The sequence below is a fragment of the Mustela putorius genome, unplaced genomic scaffold (assembly GCF_011764305.1).
Source record: "Mustela putorius furo isolate JIRA1106 unplaced genomic scaffold, ASM1176430v1.1 tig00000145_pilon_pilon_pilon, whole genome shotgun sequence".
In the NCBI taxonomy this organism is placed as follows: domain Eukaryota; kingdom Metazoa; phylum Chordata; class Mammalia; order Carnivora; family Mustelidae; genus Mustela; species Mustela putorius.
Genome location: NW_025421294.1, coordinates 32,193,003 through 32,211,545, shown reverse-complemented (window position 1 = coordinate 32,211,545; position 18,543 = coordinate 32,193,003). Strand labels below are relative to the sequence as shown.

The 18,543-nt window shown below is 42.0% G+C and overlaps 2 protein-coding genes across 3 annotated transcripts in view; one reads left to right on the top strand and one right to left on the bottom strand.

Moving 5' to 3' along the window:
* Positions 1 to 1,569: 1,569 nt before the first annotated feature.
* Positions 1,570 to 6,951, bottom strand: LOC123390745 (basic proline-rich protein-like; the record flags this gene model as incomplete). Its single annotated transcript, XM_045075225.1, has 1 exon — positions 1,570 to 6,951. A coding segment is annotated over one exon (576 nt), but the record flags the coding sequence as incomplete, so codon positions are not given.
* The window catches only part of SLC12A2 (solute carrier family 12 member 2), a 104,294-nt gene continuing 92,663 nt past the window's right edge, over positions 6,913 to 18,543 (top strand). The window contains exon 1 of one of the 2 annotated variants that reach the window (NM_001310166.1): positions 6,913 to 7,871. In NM_001310166.1, coding sequence (NP_001297095.1) covers positions 7,140 to 7,871 — 732 coding nt within the window. In that variant the 5' untranslated portion in view covers positions 6,913 to 7,139. The remainder of the gene's footprint in view (positions 7,872 to 18,543) is intronic. The other variant, XM_045075224.1, reaches the window with a different exon arrangement.

Here is an 18,543-nt window from a genome sequence, read left to right as displayed (position 1 = left end):
ATCTCAGGGTTGTGAGGTCGAGTACCATGTTGGATGTAAAGATACTTTAAAATAAGAAACAGTATTTTTTAAAAGTGCCTGCCAATGGAAAAATATTATCTTTTTCAAAGTAGTGGCTTATTTCATAATCCTTAAGATCCCCTCATGTTTATGGGGTTTTTTGTATTTCAGGCATCCTGAACAACTATAAAAACGTACCTCAATTACACTTATAGTTTTTTGAAAATGAAAAATGAATCAATCATTAATGAGTATAATAAAGGATAGGAAATTAGAGATTTTTCATGAATAGTGAATTTAGTTATGGGATACATTGTGATATTTGACTCCATAAAGAGGCAATTAAACTATTAGGTTATGTATTTTTTAAGTGTTGCTGTGTTATGCTGTTAACCTCTATTTTTTTTAAAGTATAGTAAATACAGTGAATACAGACAAAATACTACTATAGCATATTTTAGTATGTAACATACACTTAATATATAATGGCTGTAAAAGTGCCCAGTAAAAAGAATAAGTGGCTTTAAGGTGAACATCCTTAAAAATCCTCATCCTTAAAAAAAATCCTCAGTTTAGGGTATTGTTTTTCATCTTCCAAATAAGTGGCAGGAAAATGATGCTAACAACTGCTTTAAAATGACAAACTCTGTAACAGAAAAAAAGGAGCTTACAAAAAGTCACTTAAATGCCTCTCAAAAACAAAACAGGAAGCAAAGTTATAAAACTAAATAGGAAACACCCACAAAAAAGATACAATTTAAAAGTTCTGCCTGAGTACTATTTCCTTTTTTTTTAAAATAAAATATTTAATGCTTGTATATATGTGGGCTTAACATGTGTCTGGCACTGTTCTAAGCACCTTACAGGTAGCAAGAGATATAATCCTCAAAAGTCTATGAGGTAGCTACATTTAGTATCCCTAATTTACATGGGAGAAAACTGAGGCACAGAAGTCACACTAGCCCAAGTGACAAGACTAGGAGCCAGGAAGCCAAGATTCAAATCCAGAGTAGTCTGGCCAAGGAGAGACCATGACTATAACCACTAAGCTATTCTGTAAAAGTATTTACTCTGTATATTAATATTTGACAATAATTTTTAATTTCAAGGTTTGCAAATGTTCACAGCCTATAGAGTTATAAGTATTAAATCTGTGCAAAAAGAAAATAACTTTTCCAGTACAAAATTTGACTGAAGGAAGATTTCCCTAACTAGCTTTATGACAAATACAAGCATAAAAGGAAGTGGGGAATGAAAAGAGATTGACACTACATTTATTTTAAATGTGTTTACTATGAACATACTACTTCAATGAGATTTAAATTCACTAAAACCTTGAGCTGTCTTTTTTGAAAGATATAACTTACAAATACAAATTTTTAAAGAAGAATGTGATTGAGAGGCGCCTGGTGGCTCAGTGGGTTGAAGCCTCTGCTTTTGACTCTGGACATGACCCCAGGGTCCTGGGATCGAGCCCCACATCGGGTTCTCTGCTCAGTGCGGAGCCTGCTTCCCCCTCTCTCTCTCTGCCTGCCTCTCTGCCTACTTGTGAGCTCTGTCAAATAAATAAGTAAAATCTTTAAAAAAAATGTGATTGAGACTTGAGTAAGAAAACAAAATTATGACATTTACAGCATAAACAAGCTTCTCTAGGGTAACTTTTTTTTCCATGATAGGATAATAACTTCATTGGTCAAGAAAAATACCACTGACCTAATCTGTATGCAGAATGCCAGCTAGTAAAAAAAGAAAACCATAACTAGGTGGACTATGAGCACACACAGCACATCCAAGTAAAACTCACTATGAACAATAACAACAAAGCCCAAATGCTGATTTTAAAGTCAACATAGTTTTGTATCTCACTTGTTCTAAATCTGCAGATATGAAAAATTGTAGATCTAAACATAATCTATGTCTCCTTTTACATTTTTAGTATTTGTTAACTGAAAGGCTTGGAATAACAACCTAAGCCCCTTCTAGTTTAAATTCTAAGTATATTCAATCCATACTAGTAAATTCATTGACACATGCAATGTCACAGGCTAACTTTTTGGCAAAAGGGGAAAGTGAGCAAAATGATGGGGGTACTTCACCATGGCAATGACAACTAGTCTGTTCTCCTCAAGGTTAGTCTCTAAATTGACATATGGTAAATCTGATAACCAATTGTTTGCTGACAGTGAAATAATGGAGACCTCTCCTGACAGTGTTTCTGTAAATTTCACATGCACAATTTGATTCTATCTCCTGGAACCTTTGTTCTCCCCCATAATCCTCCCATTGTGTTGGCTAATATATATTATTAAATTCAATATAGTATCATTTTTCATTTTTTTCCATTTCTTGGCCCAATTTAACTCAGCTGATCTTACTTCAAAAATGACTTCATCAGGTTCTCCTTTCATCTCTCAGGCCACTCTTTCTTTTATCCTCTTTACATGTTGGAATTACATGAGGCTGGACTCTAGGTCTTCTTTTGAACTCTATACCCACATTGTTCAATATGGTAGCCACTAGCTCATGGGACTATTTAATAAACTCAGGAAAATAAAATTATATATTTGGTTCCTCAGTTGCACTAAGCATTTAAGTGCTCAATAGCCACAAGTCACCCATGGTGATTGTATAGGACAGCACTGATATAGAATATTTCCACCACTGCAGAAAATTCTATTGTACACTGCTGCTCTATACCAACCCCCTGACTGATTTTATTCATGTCCACGGTATCAGTTATCATCTATTTGCAGAAAACTCACTCATCTGTACTCTGTCATACTGTACTCAAACTCTTTGAGCCCAAGACCCATCTAGTCAAATAGTTTCTTAACTTTTCCATCAGATGTCTCAAAAGTACCTCAGGCCCAATATGTTCTAGACCAAATTTCTCATATTTATCTCCAAACCTAGTTTTGGAATGTTCTTTTTCTCACCAACATTACCATCATCTAACTCCAGGTAAAAAAGTTACAAAATTCATTCTTTATTCTCCTTTCCTTCAATCCATTTCCAAGTCCTTTGAGTTACCTCTGAAGTATCTCTCAAATTTTTCCCTTTCCTCATTTCTCATGTATCTCCCATAATGTTGAGTTTGATTAGTGGAGCAATACTTCCTGAATTCAAATCTTGATTTTGGCTGAGTGACCTTGGAGAAGTCACTTAACCTTTTTTCCTTGACCCCGTTTTTCACTGCAAAATGGGGGTAATGCTATGATTTTCTTCATGCTGTTGTTCTAAGAATTAAATAACATTATGAATGCAGAGTTTAGCACTGAATCCAGGGCACAAATTCCATATAAATATAAGCTACTAGTACTGCTATCATCCCAAGCCTAGAATACTGAAGTTGTATCCTATCTTTCTTATTCTTGCTCCTCTCCGATCTTCTGCCCACAATGTAACTAGAGACTTCTAACGAAGTTACACCTGATCATGCCCCCCTCTATCACCATGGAAACCCATTAATGGTTGTATAAGGCTTTTAGAATAGATAGCTTCATCTCCTATCTCTCTCATCACTTGGGCTCTATGCTTTAACCAAACTGGCTGCAAGTTCCTTAGTCAGGCCATGTTCAGTCCACGAGGGCTTTTGCTCACAATATTTCACTTTTTTGAACTGGCCCCCACACCCACAAGTAATTATCCTTCAGACCTCAGGTGAAAAATCCCTTCCTCCCTCACTGGTCCCTCTATGTCGCATTCTCACTGTACCGTGTTCCAGTCTGTCCTAGAACTTGTCAGTCTGCAATTACCTATTTATATGAGTGACTGCTATTTATTACTACACATATATTTGTTTCCTCCAACAGACATCTCAGACTGGGCTCCTGATATACCCCCTACCCAAGCCTGCTCCACTCACCAACTCCTCCACCTCAGAAAATAGCAACACTATTCTTTCAGTCACTCAAGCCAAAACCCTTGGATTCTTTCACATTCCACAACTATCAGAAATTCTATTGCCTCTCCAGAATTCAACTATTCCCCCCTGTGCCCCCTGCCCCCTTTTCATTGCTACCCATCATGGTCAAAGTCCTATCATCCCTTCCTGGATTGTTGGGTTACCTCTTGACACGTCTCCTTCTTTCTTTCTTTGGCCCCACTATTTGTGTTCTTGTATATTTACAAGGCAGATTGATGCTTTAAACATATGTCAAATCATGTCTTTCTTCTACTCAGATTCTCTACTAACTTGCCATCTGTTACGGAGTGAAATGACCTTCCCAACCAAATCCGTATGTGGAAGCCCTAACCCATGTGTGTTACATTGGAGATAGTGCCTTTTGGAGAATAAGATTAAATGATGTCGTAAAGGTGGAGCACTGACTCGACGAAACTGTTCTTCTTATAAGTCGAGACACCAGATTTCTCTCTCTGACTGTGAGGACACAGTGATGACAGCTGCCTGCCAGCCAGGATGAAAGCCCTGACCAGAAGCTGACCATACTCACACCCTGCTCTTAGACTTTCCAGCTTCCAGAACTGTATGGAAATACACTTCTATTATTTAAACAACTCAGTCTATGGTATTGTGTTAGGACAGTCCAAACTAACATACCATCTCACTCAAATTAAAAACCAAAGTCCTTCCAAAAGCCAAAGAGGTCCTTTCTGGTCCATCATGGCCCCAACCCCTAAACTCTGACATAATTTCCTTTGATTCTCCCCATCCCTTAAGCAGGCCTCTGAGGCCCCACTGGCCTATATGCAATTCTGAGAACTAGTTAGGCATGCTCTCACCTTTCAGTTTTTGTTTTTCCTCTGCTTGGAACATCATTTTCCCAAATATACATATCTCTCATTACCTCACGCAAATGTCACCGTCTCAGTGGAGCCCTTCCATGACAAATTTTGCCACCTCCATCTCACACACATACCCCATTCTCCTTCCTTCGTGCTCACTACAAGTACCCTATATATTGTACCCATTGAACTTTATTGCCTCTCTCTCCCCCACTAGACCATCATTTCCATGAGAAAGGCAACTGTCTGCTTTGCCTTCATAGTCCCAAAATACAGAGCACCCCATAGTAGGTGCTTATCGTTTGTTCTGCTCAGTGAATGTTTTCCAACAGGTACCAGTTTAGCTTCAGTACCACACGGATCAAATACTGAGGCAGCAATGGCCCAGTACCAACTGTACTGCTTTAAGGACCATCTGATTTTTCTGGCCTCTTCTGGTTGTCAGCCACCATCACAAGCTGAAGAGGGACTTTAAAAAACTGCGGCTACATGATCCGAGAGTGGTTCCTTCCTCTCTCCATTTTTTCCAACAGAAATAATAAATCCAGAAGAAAAGTTTGCCAAGGTCAACTAAGATCATGGGTATCACAACTTCTTGAGAATTGTCTGATTGCAACTTTCTTCACAGCATTTCCAAACAATTCTGAGAACTCTATAGCTCTTCAGTCATAATTCCAGGGTTCGGCAAAGGAGGGTGTTTGCCCCCAGAAATAAAAACTTAAAATATATAAATACAAATAAATAAAAGACAAGCGATGTAAGAAGTCAATCGTGGTCGTTATCTGCGTTTCTGTGGGGGCTGTGCATAGAATTTAGGTTAAAAATAGATTCTGCTGCTAAGAAAGTTGCAAAATCACTATATTGCCCTACATTTCACAGAAAACAAGTCTGCAGAACAGAGGAGGTAAACAGGAATTCTTCACAACCTAAATCGTGCCGAAAGTTCTCGGTTAGTGCTCCATGGTTAGTCACGGGTCTACGGTTAGTTAACTGCTGTGTACTCGCTTCTGAGCTGAGCTTCCTATCCTTTTTGGAAATGCCTCAAGTTAAGAATCGTTTTTGAAACGATCCGGTATCACAACTAAGCTCCCTTCTCACCTTCAAACATCACAGCTTTTAAAATAAAGGTGTCAACGAAGTGTGGACACACCCACTGCATCTCCACTGGAGTGTTTCTGGTTATGCAAATCTAACGCGGCCAGGCGGGGTGTCGACCGCCTCAAAGGCGGCTCAGAGGAAATCCTGCCTCCCCCTAGGCTCAGGCCTGGAGTGAGGGCCGGCAGTGGCGGCCGGCGCGAGCTGCGAGCCGACTTCGCCCGGGGCGCACCTCGCAGGCAACTCCGGAAGCACCTGCGGGCCCGACGGGAAAATCCCCGGCTTCACCCACCGGAGCTAGGGGCGACCCGCAGCTCTAGCACCGCTTCGGGTACCACCAGCCTGAGGTGAAGCGGCCCTGAAGCCATGCCACATCTCGCGAGATCTCGCCGGCTCGGCCCAAGTACTGCGAGCTCAGAACTTAAAAAAAAAAAAAAAAAAAGAGAGGGAGGGAGGGAGAGAGAGAGAGAGAGAGCGAGCGAGCGAGAGTGCGCTCCAGAAGCCCTGGCTGTGGTGGCAATTGCCGCGGGAGCATCAGCAATCGGCGCGCGCCGAGGCAGGACTGGGGCGCCCGTTCGTCCGCCGGGCCGGGCGTCGTCCGCAGTCTGCTCTGCCGAGGCCTGGGCTGCCGGCCCATTGACGTGCAGCCCCAGGGGCGGGGAGAGAGGGAGGCGGCCGGCGGCGAGGCGGGGGGGGGGGGGCTCTCCTTTTCGCCGCAGAGGGGGCGGGGGAAGGAGGTGGAAGGGTGGGAGGAGGTCGACGGAAGAGGAGGTAGCGGCGCGGAGATCCCGGCGACGGCGGTGAGGCTGCGCGTCGCCGCGCCTGCTCCCTGATCGCGCCGCTCGTGCTGCTCGCGCTGCCCGAGGCCGGGCGCGGACTGGACGGAGGCGATCCTCGCGCAGGCAGCTCTCGCGCGGGGTCTGGCAGAAGCCCGGGAGGGCCGGACCGGCGAGGAAGCGTCTGCCGCGCGACACTGCGGGACCGCGGGTGGGCGGGCTGAGGGGCGGAGGAGCCGCTGACCCCGCCTCCCGCGTGCTGCTGCCGGAGCCGCCACCGCTGCGGCCCCGCCGAGGCTTTAAACAGCGGGGCCCGCCCCGCGCCCACTGCACTCGCGCGCCGATTCGGCTGCCGGCGGCGTTTGTGCCGGTCCGGGCTAGCGGCGGCGGGCGGGCAGGCGGGCGGGCGAGCGATTCCGTCACCTGGCGTTGCGGCCGCGGGCACCGCCGGCGGGGGGCGCGGAGGGCGTGCAGCCCGCGACGTCCGCCAAGCTCTCGGAGTCTGCCGGGGGTCTGGCAGCGATGGAACCGGGGCCCACGGCGCCCTCCTCCGGCGCCCCGAGGCTGGCCGGGGTCGGGGAGACGCCGCCAGCTGCCGCGCTGGCCGCCGCCGGGGTGGACCTGCCCGGCACGGCCGTGCCCTCAGTGTCGGAGGATGCTGCGGCCACGAGCCGGGGTGGCGGCGGGGTCCGCGGTGAGGGCGCCGCGGCGGCCGGGGACGGACTGGGCAGACCCTTGGGGCCCACCCCGAGCCAGAGCCGCTTCCAGGTGGACCTCGTTTCCGAGAACGCGGGGCGGGCTGCGGCGGGCACGGCGGCTGGTGCAGGGGCTGGGGGTAAGGAGACCCCAGCGGACGGGAAAGCTAGCGGCGAAAGCGGGCCAGGCAAGGGCAGCGAGGAAGCCAAGGGCCGCTTCCGCGTGAACTTCGTGGACCCGGCTGCCTCTTCATCTGCTGACGAGAGCCTGTCGGATGCGGCAGGGGTCGGAGGCGACGGGCCCAACGTGAGCTTCCAGAACGGCGGGGACACTGTGCTCAGCGAGGGCAGCAGCCTGCACTCCGGCGGTGGCGGCGGCAGTGGACATCACCAGCACTACTACTATGATACCCACACCAACACTTACTACCTGCGCACCTTTGGCCACAACACCATGGACGCCGTGCCCAGGATCGATCACTACCGGCACACCGCAGCGCAGCTGGGCGAGAAGCTACTCCGGCCCAGCCTGGCCGAGCTCCACGATGAGCTGGAAAAGGTGAGCTCTCGCAGCCCTCCCTCATTCCCCAACCACTGGTCCTTGCTGACCGCGGGATGTGGCCGCTGGCTCGCCGCGGCTGAGGTGGCAGGAATGGACGGGCACGACTCGCTGGCATCTCTGCGGTCAGCTGTCAAGGGTGGAACTGCCGAGGAATGTAACTTAATCTCTTAAAAGTTTGCAGCGGGTTAAGCTAGTTAGGCAATAGAAGAGAGATTGCTTTTAACAATCTTCACCATCCACTTGTGTATCTGGTGTACGCTTTCTTTCTCACTCACCCTTAAGAGTCATCCTTCTGAATGACACTGTGCTTGTGGGCCCCGAGGAGGGAATGTGCGGGAGGTTTTGGTGAGGGTGTCTCTGGGGAGAGAGTGGAGAGCACCTCCCATCTGTGTCCATTTTAAAGGTCGTATTGTGTGGCTTATGTATACCCATTAGGGGTCCCGAGAGTGGGAACAGTGGTGTTTGAAGGGAAAATCTTAACAGGGTGTGTTTGTGGTCTATGAATTATTAAGGCTCAATTACTGCTCTCTTGAATATCCTTTGAAAAATCTTGGGATACGCTCTTCCTGGTAATGGCATAAATCTATTTTTTATTATGTAAACTTTTGGGGAGGGGACTGTATAAAAAGTTGGGGGACTGCAAAGTGTAAAATAGGGGGAGGGGAAAGACTGAAAGAGAAACAAGAGAATTGTTTTTTTTCCTGTGGAGGATGTATAGAAAGATCTTCTGGGGTCTTGCATAAGTAGTTACACTTTGTGAACAGAAAACCATCCCTAAAAGTCTACTGGTTTCCACATAGTTATTTTTTATGGCCACATCCAATTTTTATTTCTTCAGGGTGTAAAATTACTATTTTGAGATAAGCTCAGTGCTTTTGAAAATTAATATTTAACTTTTATGAGTTGGGATTATTTGATGTTTGTTTTAACAAGTGTAAAAGGATTATGTTGATGAAATTTTGTGAATCCAGAGTTGGTACCACCATAGGCTGAGATGTCATAGTGTGGAAAAGTTTGAATAGAGAAAGTATGTAATTTCTTCAGGTGTGATTATTTGCTCTCATAGACTCATTTCATGCAAGACTCTACTTGTCCTAGTGTTTGATAATGAAACATTCATACATTTTGAAATAATTACAGAGGTCTCAATCCTTAACAGCTTACTGATTCTTTAAAAGCCTGACATCATTTAGCTTTGGATAATACTACTCCTGTTACTCCCTTACAGTATTTTGTCATATCAGAAGAAAAACAGTTTTTAAGACACTTATTTATACTCTTGTAGTTTCTTTCAAAAGAAAGAAACTTGTAATTTGTTTTTATCCCTGCCAAACTCCAAATCTCTGTAAAGTAGATGTATAGCTGGTAATTTCCCTTTCATTATACCAATTTTATTATTAAAAATACCATAAGCTATATTTTGGATTGATTGCACCAAAGCTGAACAGTTAAGTAGTAAGGCAGTCTATATTTACCCCTAAGTTTTTAAAAGGGTTTTTGAATTGAAGGATATTATATACCTTAAACTTGTAAATATCCTAGGAAAGTTTTTGTTACTCTTAAGTTTTCTGAACAACAGAGCTCTTCAAGTTCTCCAAAACATGAGGGTTTTTTGGGCATTTTTGATCCATTTACAGTGTCTCAAAAAGAAAACTTTTTAGTTAGCTGTATATCTGAAGCAACTATCCAACCTGTGAGCCTCATCTTCCTCCGCTTCCGTGGTTATTTTGAAGATTAGAAAAGAAAAGGACATCAAGGCTCATGTTCAGTGCCTAGAAGATAACGGCTTGTGTAGTTATTATTTTGATCTGTCTTGGCCTATCAGAAAGTACACAAACTCTAGGGTTTCAATTTAGATTCTCTTAATTCCTACATGATGAATGTAGTGTGTAAATGTTATGTTCATAGCTCCATTTATGCAACAGGTAGTATATGGAATTCTTTGTAGTTTTGATTTGTTTTGTTTTAACCTTCTGCCACTTGGGAGAAGTGACCTTTATGGTCAGTTTAAAAAGTTTATTAGATAGTAACTAAGCATAGTACCTCATATGGAAAATAATTTTGTTCAGAATTTTACAAATGGACTGAAGAAACATGTCATGTTAAGGAGTACAGATCTGACTATGGAGACTGACTGCTGTTGAAGGAGGGTAGGAGAGGTTCTAGCATAGTTTGACTAGATCCTCGCCATGCCTAGATTTACTTTTACCTCCATGAAGCCTATTCTAATGCTTCTAGCCCTCAGTGAATCATAATATTTAGAATTTTGTAACATTTAATTCTAGCGCCTGATTGAATGTCACATAATTTACTCTGATTAATAAGTGCTTCAGTATGCACCTTAACTGGCTCTAACTCTCTACTAGGCTCTACAAAAGATCAAAAGAAGTAAAAGACAAGCACTTTAGAAACTTGTTAGGGGAGAGGACTATGTAGTCTTTCTTCCTCTTGTTTTCCTTTCTTTACCCACCACTGTGACTTTAAAGATTTTTCCCCTGAAAATCCATGTGAAGTGGAATAGGGCGCTTCCATGGTGTGTATTACTGTCTTGTGCAGCCTTTGTAGAGCCAGGACTCATGAGTTTTCCATTTGTCAAATTTTTATTGGAGAGAGGAGTTTCTTAAGTGTTGGCCACATGGCTTTTGGTACTGTGGCATGATGGAGTGGTTAGCAGAACATATACTGACTTTGTCTAGATACACCTTAACCAAATGGTTGCACAAATAAGATAGGTACAAGCTTTATTTTCAGGGCTTTGTGAGGAACGTGTAGTGTAAGATACTAGTAAGGCTATAAAAGGACCTAATTTTAATTGGGGTTGGGGAGGCCTTTTTCAAGAAGTGAGACATTGAAGCTAAAACCTAAAGTATAAGTTTATGATAGGGCAGGATAGCATTCCAGGCCAAAGAGGCCCTATATGTAAATATACTGAGAGGAGAGAGTTGTATGTCCAAAGAACTATAAAGAGGCCAGGAGAAGATGTTATTATAAACATAGTGGCAAGTTATTGAAGGATTTTTTATGAGGTGGCAACATGATCTGTTTTTTTATACCATCTCTGGCTGCTGGATAAAGAATGGATTGGCAGGAACAACAATGGAAGCAGGGAGATCCAAGCTATTACCGAGTTACAGATAATAAGAGTTGGTGGCAGAAAGAATCGTATGCAGGTGGTTTGGATGTGGGAGTGAAAGAGGAGCTGATTCCCAGGTTTTGGACTTGAGCAACTGAATAGATGGTGTTACTACTGAGATGGCAAATACAGGAGAGGAACTAGATTTGAGAGCGGAAAGAAGGAATTGTGTTAGAATGGTAGTTTATATTTTAGTCCAAGAGTCAGTTTGAGGGAAGGAGACAGAATACATGTTATATCTGTATAAATGTGTGTACATATGTGTTTATATAAGTATTTATATACACACAGGTATGTACACATGTATGTATGTGTGCATATACACTGTATATCTAATATAAAGAAGTGTAGGTATATATATGTATAGATAGGGAGAGTCTCAAATCATGGACTTGAAATGACTTAGGGAGAGTGGGAAGGTAACAGAAAAGAAATGGGGTCTGACTTTAAGTGTAGAGAATGTATAAATGTTTGTTAGATGTTGTGGAGACATTAAAAAGGGAAGCGAGAAGGAGCTGCTAGGCTGGTGAGAAATAGCCAGGATAGCACTGTCAGGGAAGCTGAGAAAGGAGTTTTAAAGAAGGCAGAAACTCCTCAGGGCTCTTACTAGGAAGTGTTTTTGTTTGTTTGTTTGTTTGTTTTGTTTTTTAGTCTTTTTTCAAAAAGTAAGTTCAAAGTACTGATTCTTGCCCCTACAAGGAGAAATTTAAAAGTGGAGGTCAGACAAATTAATATTTGATGGGCAACTTCAATACATGTAATGGAAAACATGATCAAATGTGGAAAAATTGAGTGGATGACCCGTAATAGCTTCTACAGGATTAAAGCATTATTAAAAACCCTTTTACAGGTACGATTACCTTTGCACAGTTGTCCTTAGTCAAGGCATGGGAGCTGGGAAGATCACAGACATAGTGATTCATGCCAGGACATAGTAGCTTCTCTTTGTTATCTCTTCTTCTTCCTACCTGCACCCCCCCCCCAGCTCCACCTGCTCGGAGATGGTAGGGATGTTGAAGAGGACATACTGTGGGTTATCAGCATCATCCCTCTGCCCTGACTTCGTGAAAGTGAAATGATATAACTGAGAGGAATGATTGCGATAGTGTAGTTAGTGATAAATATGACTGTGACTTTCGTAGAATCTGAGCTTATGTCTCATGTATCTCCATACATAGAACAGGTATTTAATATACATTTGTTCACTGAATGTGTCAGGGTAGGCAGTTCTTCCTTCTTAAGAAGGACTTTAAAACATTAAACAGTACGTCATCTCCACTAACTTGTGTAGCTGCTTCTTTTAGTGAGCTGTATTGACTCTGGGACAAGAAATTTCGGACACTACTAATGACTTTATTACATAACTTCAGTCCTTGAAGTTTCCTGAAGGAAAGAATGGGTCACATCCCATAAACGGGGGAGGAGTAGAGGAGTTCCCAGACTGAATAAAGGTAGGACCATGATAAGAAATATTTGCACATGGCAAAGTCAAATATCAAAGATTGTGCACTTTTGGCAGCTGTTTCACCAGGCTAAACCCATACCACTTGAGGAGAAGTGTGGTTTATCCATAACACTGTATGCAGTCACGCAGGTACACACCAGCTGACTGCCTGGGTAGAAGGAAAGAGAGACCTTGGGATTTAAAATGTGGCAGAACTGTACACTGCAATCATAATTGATGTCTTCTCTATATGTATTTGTGTTGCTATACTCACAGTCCCAATCCCATGAGACTGGAATAACGTATCTCAGTTCTTATGTGTTAAGTGTATCTGTTTTAAATAATTTTTACTTACATGTTTTATGTAAGTGTTTAGAAAATCCAAAGTACTAATCCTTTGGTTCCACGCTGAAGTGACATGAATTTATTTACTCAACAAAGCCTTACTGAGCACAAACAACAGCACTGTTTTAAGTGCTATATTTGTAGAGCTACAAATACAGCCAAGTCTCAGAGATTTCATTCTAGTCCTAGGAGTCAGTAAGCAAATAGGTCCAAATGGCTAGATGGTAATGGCCAGTGTGCTCTATGAGGGTAGTCAGAGAAGGTCTCTCTGATGCTGAGCAAAAGGGAGTGAGGGATCAACCCTTACAAATATTGGGAGAAGAACAGTCCAGGCAGGTGAATGATGAACATCAAGACCCTGAGGTGGAAGTGTGCTTGGTGTTACAGAAACAAGGAGGCCAGCAAGATGGGAGGAGCAAGAGGAAGAGTGATAGGAGAGGTCAGAACAATAATGAGGAGCAAACCTGAGATAACCATGTTTGATATAATGAGAGGTATCGAGATGCTGGGTGTGTTAAAAAGGTAAAATTATTGGAATTTGTTGCTGTTTTCGATGAGGGGTATATGGAAAGATTAATGCCAGGGCTTTTCCCTCTTTAGAATGGAGTTGATATTTATGGTGATTTTAATAAAGAGCCTTATTAATAAAATGGCATCCACTGGTTTGTGAAATAATAGTATTTAAGAAAATGGGTTCTAATTTGTATCATAAAAATGTGCTTTTATACTTAAGATTTTAGGGAAGGTTGTGAAAACCAATAGTTTTTCAAAGAGGATACAAAAGGGTGTGCAACTAGCGGGTCAGTTCCAGAAGGTGAAAGGGTGAGGGATGGACAAGAAGGAAAACAACTTAAAATGTTCAAGTTAAAAATGTATCAGTGGTGGGGCACCTGGATGGCTTAATGGGCTAAGCATCCATTTCTTGATTTGGGTGCAGGTCCTGGTCGTAGCATTATGTGATGGAACCCAGCGGTGGGCTTTGTGCTCAGCAAGGTGTCGGAGGTCCTCTCCCTCTCCCTCTGCCTCTCCCTCCGCCTGTGTGTGTGCATGTGTGTACACACATGTGCTCTCGTTCTCTTTCAAATCTTAAAAAATTATCCATCGGAATCTATAGTCTCTCATTTAACGTATGAAAGCTGGGGGCACCTGGGTGGCTTAGTTGGTTGAGCAGCTGCCTTCTACTCAGGTCATGATCCTGGAGTCCTGGGATGGAGCCTCCTGTCAGGGTTCCTGCTCAGCTAAGAGCCTACTTCTCATGGTGCTCTCTGGCGTGTATGCACACATGCTCTCTCATGCTCTCTCTCTCTCTCTCAAATAAATAAAATCTTTAAAAAAATAAATATGAAATCTGTCTTCCACCACTGGCTACTTTATCCTTTGATATTTTACTAGAATCTGTATTACTGCTTTCTAAAAGCTATTATGAAAACTTGAGTACTGACAGAGAACTCAGGGATGTCTATTTAGAAGATGGGGAGAATCTGAAAAGCAAAAAATAGCTTAGTGGAATGTTGTCTCTGTGCAAAAGCTAATTACAGCAGGTGATTTGTAGTGCCCCTGGGCTCCGAAATTCCCCTGCTTTAAATTTTCACTATACTGTTCCTGAACATTGACTAATTAGATACTCACCTAGGTTAAGAATCGCAGAAACATTTGGGATGGTTCTTTCTTAGGTTCATGTGAATTAGATCCTTCGACAATGTGGCTTCTAACATAGTTCAGTATGTGAGTCATTTCAGCACTTTTGGAGGGTAGTTGGCTTTTTAGGGTAGGCTTGATTTTTCCAGTGGAGATTTAAAGGACCCATGCAGATCCTGAACATCTATGCCATCATTTTACTTCTCAATGTTACCAGTGATCTCCACCCTATTATCAAGTCCAGAAGAATACCTTCTCCCTCCCCTGTCCCATCTCCCATCAACATTCAACCTTCCAGCAGTATTTGATTTTCTGTTGAGGTCTTTTTTCTCTTTTCTAGGGCTTCTGTAGCACCATTTTGTCTTTTAACTCTGTGTTTCTTTCAGTCCAGTGTCTTATGCAGTCTCCTTTTTCTCCAAATTGGCCATCTTCAAGGTTAGATTCTGCCATTTCTCCTCGCCCTGTCTTTCTTTTTCTCCTCTATGCTATATGATCTGTAGGCTAATGAATTCCAAAATTTTGTGTCCTACCTACAATCCCTTTGCTGAATTGAGGACAACTAGTGACTGCTGGATTTTTTCTCTAATCTTAAAGACACCATGTACTCACAAATTTAGGATTTTCTCCCTCCCGTTCCAAAAGCAAATCAGCCTAAGCCTCTTCTAGTTTGCCCTATGTCTGCATGGATGGTACCACTATTCTTTGTGTTACACTGGTGAGAAGTGTATGAGTTGTCCTTGATGCTTTCTCTAATTGTTCCACATCCAGTTTATCACCGAGTTCTATCACCTTTATTTCCAAAGTTGTTGTTGTTGTTTTTTTTTTCATCTTCACTGCTACTATCCAAACCCAAACTGCAGCATGTCCCTCTATAGCCTTCTAACTGGGTTCTCTATTCACTGTGCTCTCCCATCACTATTGTACCCAGAATATTTTTAAAACCAAATTGATATGTTATCCCTTGGCTTAAAACTAGCCCTGCATTGCTTAGGTCTGGCTTACCTCTTCTTCAGTGTTTCAGTTACTCAGTGACAGTACTTCCTTTTCCATAGGGCCTTTGTACATGATACTGTCCATGAACTCTTGCTCCCTTCTCCCCCATACACACACTGTTAACTTTTCAGTTTTAAGATTTTGCTTCAGTCCTATTGTCCTCAGAGGAGGCTTTTATTCTCTAGCTAGGACAAACCACTTTTTCCCTGAGATACTTTATTTCAGTTAATAATAGTATATTTATTAATGTGGTTATTTAATTGGCTTGAGTTGACTTCAAGGTCCATGAGAAGCAGACTATGTGGCTACTTACCATTATGTGTCCCTAGTACCTTGTATATAGGCTTGAGGTAGCAGACCCTCAATCAATAAATTTTCAGTAAGGGAACTCCTTCTTTGTAAATCAATGGACTACAAAAGAAAAATTCTTTGACATACCCTATATTTGTTATTTAGAGTCTCTAAAGGACATTTGACAGATTACCGTGATAACTCACATTTGGAGTTTAAGAAGCAGAGGAGCTCAGAGGTACCTGAATGGCTCAGATGGTTAAACATATGCCTTCGCCCCAGGTCATGATCCCAGGGTTCTGGGATCCAGCCAATGTGTTGGGCTTCCTGCTCAATGTGGGTGGGGCATCTTCTTTTCCCTCTCTCTTTGCCTCTCCCCCTGTTTGTGCTCTCTCTCTCTCTTTCAAACACATAAATAAAATGTTGGGGGAAAAAAGCAGCAGCAGAAGAGCTCAGTAACCTGTCCAAAATTATAGGACTTATGATTTTCCTGAGTCAGGGTTGGAACTTGGAGCAAATATTCTGATTCTTAATTGGTGCTAATTCCAGTATGATATAGTTTAATACTGTGTACATTTTTGTTACTTTATGATTACTTTCTTTTTAAAATACCCATGACAGTTGTTTTTTAGCTCATTGAAGATAAGGTAGAAAAGATTTGGACTTGTCCATTTTATCATATGAATGTATCTTTTTTAGTTGGAAAATTTTCAAAAAAATTACATAAGGAAATTTCTTTTTTTTCTTTCTTCTTTTTTTTTTTTTTTTAAGATTTTACTTTTAAGTCATCTCTGCACCCAACATGGGGCTCCAGCTTACAACCACTGACTAAGAGTCGCATGTTCTACCCATTGAAGGAGCCAGGTACCCCTAAGAAAGTTTGTTATAAATGGAATCTTAGTATTTGTTTGTTTCCTCTGCCTTTCCCTATCGATACACATCTCTCAAAAGGACTACATTTTTAAATGTTCTAGGGCTGCACCTTATGATACAATAACCAGTAGTTATATATGGCTGTGAAACTAAGTCTAAATTTAAGTTAAAAATTCAAGTTTTCAGTTACTAGAGCTACATTTTAAGTGCTCAAATACCCACATGGAGCTAAATAGTATTGGATCATTGGAGAGCTGGAACATTTTTATCATTACAGAAAGATCAGTTAATGCTGTCAAAGAAAGTGATATTTAAAGGGACTTTTTTTCCTTTTTTCATTTCTCCTTTCTTTTCTTCCACATTAAATAGTCATCCCTAGTTTAAAATTATTAAAGTCAAATTTTTTGTAATGTTGCGTGGCATCCCTCCTTATATAAAGGTGTTTAAACGTATTACTCCATCCATGAAGTGTTTGTTGGATCAGTGAAATAAACCTATTTCCATCTGAGAATGGAAATTTGGGTCTTTAATTGGAAAGGCTATGAAGAATTTCTTAATATTGTACGAAGTGTTGAAGTATCCAAAGATTTTTAACTTATATATCTGTATTTGGTGTTCAAATATATCTTTGGAGGAAGTAGGTTTTAAGAGGGTCTTGGAGTAGCAATATGATTTTACAAGGTTGTGGTTTGCTTACAGCCATACAACTAATACTTACGCTGAATCTTTCTGAAACTGGGTCTTTCTCTCCTTATCTTTTTTTATGAACTAGTGATTTCAAAATTTTTAAAAGAATCACCTGGACAAAAACTACCTCTTTACCACAGAATATATATATAGTTTTTAATAAGCTTTCCTGGTGATTCACAGAGAGATAGGTTTGAGAACCAGTGTCCCAAAGCATGTTGAGAGTCTTACACTTTGGTTATGTCTATAACAGTAGTACATTTATTATTTTTTTTAAAGATTTTATTTATTTATTTGACAGAGTGAGATCACAAGTAGGCAGAGAGGCCCGCAGAGAGAGAGGGGGAAGCAGGCTCCCCGCCGAGAGCAGAGAGCTGAATGTGGGGCTCCATCCCAGGACCCTGAGATCATGACCCGAGCCCAAGGCAGAGGCTTAAACCATTGAGCCACCCAGGCGCCCCTACATTTGTTATTTTTTTGATGTGGTGATACTCAACTTTGGAATACCCTTATATGGATAAGTGGTAACTCTCAAAGATCTGACTTTAACCTTTCAGTAACTCTGTACTGCATTACATTAAGTTACCAATTATTGAAGATCTGCCATGTTTCAGGAGCTTCCCATAGTCTGGGTATGATAGACTTCCAAACCAGGTAAATTATAGATAAATTCAGGCTTATAACAATTTGCCCAAGTCTCATAGCCTGTAAGTGACAGATGGCTGTTTTTAAACCTGGGTATGTTAATGGATAGCTCACATGCAAGGTATTAGGACAAACGTGTATGTTTATTCAGTGGCCTATTAAAATCCTGTAGGGAAATCAGACATTAAAAGTACTAAAGGATAAATCTGAATCCTGAAGAGTTCATGTAGAATAGTTAGACTTATTCCAGAGAGAGGTACTGCCCCCTCTTTTCTTTTTTCTTTTTAAAAGACTTTATTTGAGATGGAGAGAGAGAGAGAGAACCTGAGTGAGAGGAAGAGCAGAGGGAGAGAGACAAGCAGACTCCACACTGAGTGGGGAGCCTAGCGTGGTGCTGGAACCCATGACCCTGAGATCATGATCTGAGCTGAAATCACTTGTCAAATGCTGAAGTGACTGACCTACCCTTCCTTGTGCCTCCTATCTCTCTTTTGTAGAACCTAATGGTTGCAGACATAAACACCCAAGCTCTATTGTTTTAGAAGTGAACTTTATGATAAATTACTTGCAGCACTGACTTATCTGTAAATTTCTAGAAATAATAATAGGCAAATTTGTAA